Consider the following 9,637-nt stretch of genomic DNA (forward strand, 5'->3'; position numbering starts at 1 on the left):
AAGGAAGGAAGGAAGGAAGGAAGGAAGGAAGGAAGTAAGTTCTCTGGCTTTTCAAATGTAAAAACCCAAACTTTTAGAGGAAGCATTGAACTAACTGATCCATAAGTGGACAGAAACATAAGTTATAAAGCCTGGAGAAGAGAAGCGTCGGGTGGACAGAACCGTCGTGTGTCGGGTGGACAGAACCGTCGTGTGTCGGGTGGACAGAACCGTCGTGTGCCCGTCAGTTTCCCCTCCCTGCTCGGTGTGTTTCCTCTCCTGTAGCAGGTCCAACCCCCACATGCCAGATCTCAGAGCAGAACGTCCCAAACAAAGGAACGGACCTGCACACGGCGCTCTTCCTCCGCCCACACGTCACCTCAGCCGACCCCCAGGAGACGGAGGGCAGGTGGGCCAATCAGAGTCCCTGGGGTCCCCCCTGCCCCGGTGCAAGCAGACCCTCCAGTAATTGGTTTTCTCATCTATGAATTATTAATCGGTGTCGCTCTGTGAGGTTTGGGCCGGCTAACTCGCCCCCAGAGCCACCTTATGCGTGTTCTTCACATGGAAATAACAATAAGAGTTTAAATTAAATAACGCTTCCATCATTTTTCAGTTTAGCTTTTGACAGATTCTTCGTATTTCAGACCGCTTAGTTGGTATTACAGTTAAAAGGGAATATCACCAATTTCAAATATATGCAAAATTATGCAAAGCCTCTCTGACCCTCCTAGCTGCAGAATAAATGTTTATTTCAACGTAAAAAAAATTATAAGCTGATTCTCATCTAAATATTTACTTTACTTATCGATTATTCTCATGATTAATCAATTAATCAGATAAAAATAGGCACATTCTGCTGATTTTTCATGTAAAATCAGCAGAAAGTGCAGTAATCAGCAGTAAGTCTTTTTATACAGTATTAGAAATACATCTGCTGACTATCTTTAGTTCCAAAATTGGATAGTAAAACTTTTTAACTGGCTGAAGCCAAAACTTCCACTTAAGGAGTTTTTGGTTGAACATATTTACAGAAGTTTTTTTCTTAAGTCTAAAATGTAAATTTTTTTACAGTTTAGGCTTAATTACTGCTCTGAGGGAATGGCAAATGGTCTTTTTTAGAGTCTATATACTCTTATTAACAATTAATAGATTACTAAATTCGTTGAAAATTATTTCAATAATCGATTATCGAAAAATCTGTACATATCAGAGCTTTGAAACAAACTGGGACTGGAAATTGACGGATGCTTTTCAAAATAACCCCCATTTCATTTTCTTTCAAGTTCAGGATAATTGCCCGTGTCAGAATTTTGGGTATTCTTGTCAGGCGGGTTTATTATTAGAGCCTCCCAGTTGCTGGTGGCAGAGCAGTTGGATCCACAGCTTCTCTCCCTCAGCCTCACACCAGGTGTTGGCCTGTAAATATTTCATGAGGCCTCGGTGCCGTGCTGCTGGCACACAGAGGCTGTTTTCAGCGGCTTTCTGGAAACAGAGGCCCATCAGTTCGGCTTGCGACGCAAACAATTTTCAGCGCGGCTAAAATTAAATTAGGGGAAGGGGCGGCGGCGCGTTGCTCAACGCGGCGAGACCTCTTTACTCCTCACATCGGACATTCCAGGGCGAAATTAAAAAGTGGAGAGACGGGAGGAAAATGCATGAAACAATGAGCTGTCTGTGCGAGAGTGCAGGGGAAAAGCCAAAGAGGCATGTCAGAGATACGACACGCTTGTAAGGATGCCAAGCTGACTTCTGTCCACACAGACACAAACCATCAGACAAGATAACACGATAAAGAGCACTTTATGACAGACAGAAACCCATATCAGTGTCCCTAGATGCTAACACACTTACATCATTCTGTGAACACTGAACCGCTTTGATTCTGACTCGTCCTGCATCAATCAACTGTCCTAAAAAGTAGCAGGGAGGATGGACAGCTCCTCTAGTGTTCAGCTGAGTTTTCTATTTATGTTTGACATGCCAATTTTCTCTCCGAGAGCGAAAAGTCAAGCTTCAAAAATTAGAAATTTGTGGCCAGTTTTTAATTGGATTTTTGTTCTCCAAATCCAGCATGTCCCATTGCAAAAAGAAACCTTTAATATCTGCTTCTGAAGTCTTGCTTTCTCACAGCCTAAATGAACTGCTACCATACCACAGAAAGCAGTTTCTTTGTCCTTTACATCCTTGCTTTGAAACTACAGCTTGCAAACCACAAGCCACATATCAAATCCCAGCTAATCAACCAACTAATATCACATTATTGATCTCAAAGCGATTAAGAGGCGAGCAGAGAAATCAGAGTAAAGTTGGTCTCAACTGGCCCCTTTTTGAAGGGTAATTTTGTTTACACAGATTCAATATCCATGTTTCTGTTGTAAGCAATAAATCAATCACATGATAAATTAAAACAAGCTAAATAATTTCCATTTGTGTGACTTTTTGCTGTTTTCTACCAAAGTTCAGTTTGGTGCTTTGGTCTCAACTAAACATTTTCTTGAAGGTCGATTTTGTTTACAGAGACTTCATAATTCATTTTATTTGTTGTTTTTGTTGTTTTGCTTATTTATCTTGAATATATAAAATATCTTCCAGTTCTGATGTTCATTAGAAATTAAACTTTATTAATCTTTATTAATTTTACTGGTAATGCCATTATATTACTTGAAAATTGTCTCAAAACAATAATATTACAGTTTATAGCAAAAACTTCTGGGACAATTTGTCGTCCTGCAACATTTCTGGTTGCATTAAAAGTTGTGCAACATTTTAGATAACATTAATACACCTAAATATTTATTACTTTATAGCAGCAGTGATGGTCAAAGTCAAAGTATTTTTAGTAAAAGGTAATCATGCGGTGAGAATCTCCTACTGGTTGGAAGTCGACAGGGTTTAACAGGGTTATTCTTGCAGGTTGCCATAAGAAACTCGCTTCTATTGCTGTTCTTGACACATTAGCTCCTTGCAAATGAAGTAATTTACATTCTCTTCTCCGGTTTCCATGTTTAGAAACTATCTCAATACTGGTCTCTTTCCTTTGAGTCAACTTTTACCAGTTGTGGAGTTTAAAACCCGCCGGTAATTCTTCATGGAAGTTGTTCTGGACTAAAAAAATTAAAACTAAACAGGCCTTTAAACCACCTGAAGCTGCATGAGGCACTCCCAGTGGACACACAGGGACACCCGGAGGTCAGCGTGCCGAGCAATCCACGGTCTCCTGTTCCACACTTCTGAATGAAGGCTGGCTAATAATAGCCCAAATGTCAGGGATGCCTTTCCTGGAGAACTCCAGCCTCTCAAAAAAAGAGGCCAGGACATTGTGAACTCATATCGCTCCCATCAAATTCATTATTTTCCTGTCATACAGCTACATATTTCTGTAATGTCACATCCTACGCCTGTAGGATATAAAAGTGTCAGACTCAAAAGGGTCCCAGTTCCTCTATATCTACTATTTTTTGGCCCTTCCCAGCAGTCAATTGTGAAGAGAGCATGTTCTCCTGCGACAGAGATCTCCAAGCAACACAAACGTTTTTGTACCTCAGTTTTATAAAAGGATAAAATATGAACTTTATAGGACTTTAAACTTGAACGTGACTTAAAAACAACAAGAACTTTTTTGCTGCCCCTTTCCAAAACTTCACCTATAGTTCTGGATTTTTCTAGATGATTAAAACCCCAAAACTTGGGATTTTTCTATCTGGGTGCAACGATACCCAAAAATCATGTTCACACCTCATAGTCTGGTTCGATTGGAGACCAAAGTTGCAGTGTTTCTTACATTTTCAGATTGCTTTCACACTGTATTGTTTCAAATGAACCAAATTCTTTAAAATCCTGTTCCCCTCCTCGCCTGTGGGGGCGATGCACCAAGAACTACTGAAGGAAACATCACAAAAAAACCTCTGAAAAAGACAATAAGCACAACTTCCATTTTCAGAAAATGTGAACAAAAATGGAGTTGCATCAGATTTTAGTGGCTGTAGGATTCCTCTTTTGTTTGGTAAAAGACCGTGAGCCATTTCTCCTGCCAGCGGTAGACTCTCGTGTTTGATTTAGTTGTCTTTACCCAGAATGCCCTGCGCTGTCGTCCACTTCCTGCTTTTGGAGCAGTCTCCAGTCCGCTTGCATTCACATATGCATTCAAACCACACCAGAGTTCAATTAACCCAACAAAGACCAAAGTTTGTAAGCGTGCCCGGTCCCCGATTCTCAACCAATGGCCGCTGGAGATTCCCCCATGTAACCCTTTAGAGATTAGGAGGGCACTGATGTTTGGATAGATACAAAACTGAGACAATTTAAAGAAAAAAAAAAACCCTGGACAGGTACATCATTTTCCCCATTTCATTCTTTTCGTGGAAACTGATAGTAGGTTTGCAATTGATTATTTTAGCAATGGATTAATCGATTAATGATTTAATCTGACAAAGAATTGGAACATTCTCCAGATTTTTCATCAAATACATTAAAAAATGAAAATGAACAAATATTTCCTTTTTTAAATAGGAAAATTAACATTTTGTTTCCTAAAACGCAATAACACAGCATTTCATTAGCAAATCTGAACTGAGAAAAGCTAAAACTGCCACTCAAGCTTCAGTTAAAACGTATTTAGAGACAAAGGTGTTTTTATCTTAAATCCAAATGCCTATTTTTTTTCCACAGTTTTTGGCTTCGTTACTGCTCTGAACATATATTTTTTTCAGTAAATGGCCTTTTTTTGAGGCTTAATATTATAGTTAATGATTAATCAATTGCTAAATTAGATAATGGTTATTTGTAATCATGATTAATTACAATTAATCACAATTAATACGATGAATCTGATTAATCATAATTAATCGCGATTAATCCAATAAATTGTGATTAATCAGATTAATCGACACCTGACAATATCCTAACATTTAACTCCTTGTCCTTTCCAGATTGCTCAGGAAGCTTGTTTATGTGTCCAACGCTGTGACTTTGTTGTTTTCTACGTCGTACAGATCTTCATCTTAGAGCCGCCTGCTCTTACAAAAGACGAGGAACGGCGACCTAAATCTACAAATTTAAGCAAAATCTAAAATGTTTCAACTGGAAATACGACAAACAACCAAACAAAGAGAAAAGACATCCTAAAAACTAAAAAAACCCTTACAAAACTGACCTGATTGCTCCAGGCGCAGTACAGATCACAGATCAGGGTCCAGTTGTTTCTAATCATGCAGTCCAGAACTTTAAGATGTGACATTTGCTCTGAAAAAACACAAGCTGCTCGGACACCTGCCCCGTCAGCCGTCCGGGTTGGACCCCGCTGCTCCCGGAGGCTCCCTGCAGGCAGCGATGCTCCTCCGAAGGGGAGAGGAGGGAATTCAGCCGAACGCACACCTCCGCTCCCATCTGTGAGCCCAACGGGTAACCCGTCAGCTGTGGCCGACGGCCCAACCACGCTTCATTAGCCGCGTGTTAATGACTCCGGCTGCTCTAGCCTGAGATAATCCCCCGAATTCAAAAGATAAAGAAAAACAGCTTTGTGGAAAAAAGGGGGTATTAATCAGCGAAAACCTGAAAGGGAGGCCAAATTTAGGCAGCAGGATCCAAACTGCACAACGGTGAAGACGAAGAATGAGAGAAAACAGAGCAAGTTGCACTTTTTTCTGTCCTCTCCATGCTGGTGAGGCTCCCTCTCTCCGCTCAGCTCGTCGTGCCGCCCTGTGCTTGTCTCCGCAGCGGCACAATGAGATTCAGATCCATCCAGAAAACCGTCAATCAGGCCGCAGTGCAGGACTCCTAAAGGCTCCTCTCATGGTCCCAAACACGACTTAAACGGCAGAATTTGTAAAATCAAACTTGTCCCAAGCAAAGAGGACTGCGCTACCTCCAACTCTGAATCTGACTGCTGTTGCTGCACTTTCATCGGCAGTGCAGGATGCTTTTTTCTTTTTTTTTTTTGCATTAGTCTGCAAAAAACAGTACAGCAGGAGTCGAGCCTGCTGCTGCAGCCCCTGTTGCTGCAGCCCCCGCTGCCGCAGCGCAGAGACTCCCGTAAAACTCACAAAAATAAGCAAGATGAATCCAAGTTTTTACCAGAGTATCTCAATCCAATTCAAAAATACTTTAAGGGAAATTAAATGTTGTCATAACTCTTATCATCCGACTGATCTCCAGTAGCAGTCAGTCTTCCAACAAACCTAAAAAGGCCTCTGATTGAAGACTGTTGCTGTATGAATGCCAAAACATGCAGCTCAATTTCTGGACAGAAGTAATCCAATAAATGTGTCCTGGATGACAATATCAGTTGTTAGGAAGCTCTGCTAATCCACCTCATTTGCTAGCGGCTTATAGTCCAGAAAATGTGGTACCGCAGGTGAAATTGGATAATTGACGATCACTCACGGCACACTAGTGTGCCCCGGCACAGTGGTTGAAAAACACTGCTCTTAGATTTATTTGAAATATTTCAGATATACTCTATGAACAGGGAAATTTTCCATTAATTATTTGGAGTTACCTTTCTCAGAAACATTTGTGAAGATGTGAATCAATTAAACTGGAAACCAGACCAGTACCATGCTAATTTGGGGTTAAAGAAGCCTATATACGAGTTTAAATGAAATAAAATGCAATAACTGAACACTGCATGCTTACTGGCTTTGTTTTGTAATCATCTCAGGAAATACCATTGGATTTTAGGCTTTCATAATGCTAATTCTAAACTAAATGATCATCTGCAAAGAGGAAATCCAGTCAACACTGAGACCAACAAACCATTTGCAACTTTAATGAGTCAAACTTTCACCTGGAATTACTATAATGTTGTAACGTTTCTCTGCTTCAGGGACTCTGTGAGCTGTAATCTGGAGCGCTGTGCTCTGACTGAGTGAGAGCAACACAAGATCCATAAATCAGAATTGATTGGATTATATTTACTTTGCTGTGGGGGAAGGGGACACGTTTTACTTTCTGCTGGACGATCCCTGGTTGGTGACGAAACAACGGAGGGATGCTTCCTGCTGCATTATGTCACAGCGGTTTCCTAAATGGATGTCAATGATCAATGAAGACTTCATAATGTATTCATTTTCTTTTAATATAGCACTAAATGAATTGATTAGACATTAAAAAACAAATTAAAGTTCTTTTTTAACTAATACAACCCTTAAAATGTAGCCAAAGATCAATGCTTTGAGGGATATTAGAATATTTTTGTGCAGGTGATTTACCGCAGCGTCTTCCTTTGCATGTTAAAATGCCAGTAAGAGTATATTCTACTCTGAGCGCTGTGAGGAAATCTGGGTATGTGACTCCATTTAATAATATCTACCAAATGCAGGTGTGTCAGAAACATTTTTTGTTGGATTGGAGACACTAACCTGCTAACTTTCTGAAGAAACAAGCGGCCAAACCGCAAATCAGAACTAAAATCAACGGAAAGAGTAAAGTTTTCAGAAAACAATACAGGTAAATTAAGTTATGCTAGAGCCTTTTTACCTTGGTAATTTGCTGAAATATTAATATAAAATAGGGCTGCAAGTAACAATTATCTTAGATATTGATAAATCAATTATACTGATGATTAATTGGATTAAAAAATACAGCAGATTTTTCATTTTCACTTTTTTTACAATGTTAGAAATACAAAAGGATGCATTTGAAACGGAGAAAAAAAACTATTGTTTTTATTTTATCAATAACTGGATAACAAAAAGCTGCTCAATTGGAGATTGATTTTTTTACAGAATCTGAACCAGGTGAAGCCAAAACTAAGCTACTTGATCTGTGAGTAGAAATTATTTAAAGGTTTTTTTAAGCTTAGATGCAAAATGAATATTTTTTGGTAAATTTTTGGCTTAATTACTTACTTTATTAAGGCAGTGGCCTTTTTTTGAGTATGTAGGCTCCAGTTAACGATTAATCGATTACTACATTAGTTGAGGATTATTTAAATAATCAATTCATCATGATTAATCCTACTAATCGTTTCAACTCTAGTTAGTAATTAGAGCTTTTAAAGAGAAACTGACTAAAATGGGAAAATATCAGAGCTTCAAAGCAAACGATCAATCGATTACTAATTTAGATAACGATTATTTCAATAATCGATTCATCACAATTAATCCTATTGTTTCAGCCCTAGTTAGTAATTACGGTTTTTAAGAGAGAAACTGACAATTAATAAATTAGTTGATTATTTCAATAACTGATTTATCAGAATTTGTCATGATTCATCACGATTAATCTGATTAATCGTTTCGGCCTAATCTGCAAACAAAGGCAAATGAAACAGCATTTCCAAAGCAATGAAACGGCAATCCCTGGGTATGAAATTTGGCTACAAAGTGGCACATTGAGCCAGAGTCAATAAAACACCAAACTGACTGAACCTGCTTGTTTGAGGATGGGGAACGACCCGATCTATGACAGCTGGATCTGTTCTTTGACTTCTCCACCATCCATTAATGAAAATCCTCCTCAGTCTGACCACAATTGCTCCTTTCCACAGAAGATGCTTTCAGGAAATGCGATTTCCTGCCAAGCGAGAAACCCAGACTCCCGCCACTGAGGGCCAAGATACGTTCCCGATAACACCGTGTTACGCAACTCTGCCTGAAAACCCCAGACTGATATTTCACATGAGCCTGCACTTGTTGTAAAGGGGATAATTTGTGCTAAATGTCCTTTCAGGTGTCTATCCTCTTACTATCTGTCTGCTACTACACAGAGAATTGCATAATTTGTGGCTTATGAAGCCTGCAGGGAGTGGAGTGAGTTAGGGGGAGTGCGAATACTGCCCAAGAGAAATGTGTAATGCAAACAAACCAACGATGAGCAGCACCAAACCTAAAGTCATAGATGGACCCAGATGATTGGCATGTTTTGACAGATCATCAGATTTAGATTTGAATTTCTGCCTGCGTCTTTCTCTTCAACACAGACAGAAGGACGGAGGCACCCAGGCAGCAGAAGCTGTGACATCGAGCCAAATGGCAACAAAGGGATACGAGTCGCCAGAAAGGGGGGCATTTTTCCGGTTGTTGGACTCTCTGCAACAACCGACAATCACAAATCTGACAATCACTCTTCTATGCTTCTGACTGGAGAATTCAGCGACGGAAACTTCAATGGATTTTCTGATTTAACGACTTAGAACAGACAAAAGTACTGCATAACTATAAAAAGGAAAGAGCAGTTTCCATTCCAGGAAATGATAAGATTAGCTACCATAACTACGCAGATGATACACCGCTCTACATTAAAATGTCACCAGGTGATTCTGAACCCAACCAAGCACCGAACAGAAACAAAACTGAAGTTATTATCTTTGTACTTAAAGAGGAACAATCCAGTCAATGTACAGCTTCAGTTATTACAGCTGGAAACCAGAGATCAGGCCTGAAATCTGACCTGAACCTTTAGAGTCACATAAAGACAGTTACAAAGTCAGCCTTCTATCTCCTGAAGAACATTTCCAAGATTAAAGGACTAGTGTCTCAGCAAGATCTCAAGAAACTCATCCATGCATTTATCTTTAGTTGCATTAATTATTGCACCAGTGTCTTCACAGGTCTGCAGCTGATCCAGAACGAGACTGCTGGTGTTCTGACTAAAACCAGGAAGATTGAGCACATCACCCCAGTTCTAAAGTCCCTAAACTGGTTCCCTGTAGCTC

General features: G+C 39.7%; 1 protein-coding gene across 2 annotated transcripts in view; it reads right to left on the minus strand.

The window, feature by feature from the left end:
• Nucleotides 1–9,637, minus strand: part of arhgap21a (Rho GTPase activating protein 21a) — a 109,605-nt gene that overhangs the window by 90,044 nt on the left and 9,924 nt on the right. The window contains exon 1 of one of the 2 annotated variants that reach the window (XM_015038206.1): nt 5,135–5,894. The exons of the other annotated variant lie outside the window; for it this stretch is intronic. Coding sequence (XP_014893692.1) covers nt 5,135–5,218 — 84 coding nt within the window. The 5' untranslated portion in view covers nt 5,219–5,894. Of the gene's footprint in view, nt 1–5,134; nt 5,895–9,637 lie in introns of those variants that run through there. 2 annotated transcript variants of the gene reach the window in all.

Source organism: Poecilia latipinna, unplaced genomic scaffold (genome assembly GCF_001443285.1).
Source record: "Poecilia latipinna isolate Pla-1442-1.1 unplaced genomic scaffold, P_latipinna-1.0 Scaffold26, whole genome shotgun sequence".
In the NCBI taxonomy this organism is placed as follows: domain Eukaryota; kingdom Metazoa; phylum Chordata; class Actinopteri; order Cyprinodontiformes; family Poeciliidae; genus Poecilia; species Poecilia latipinna.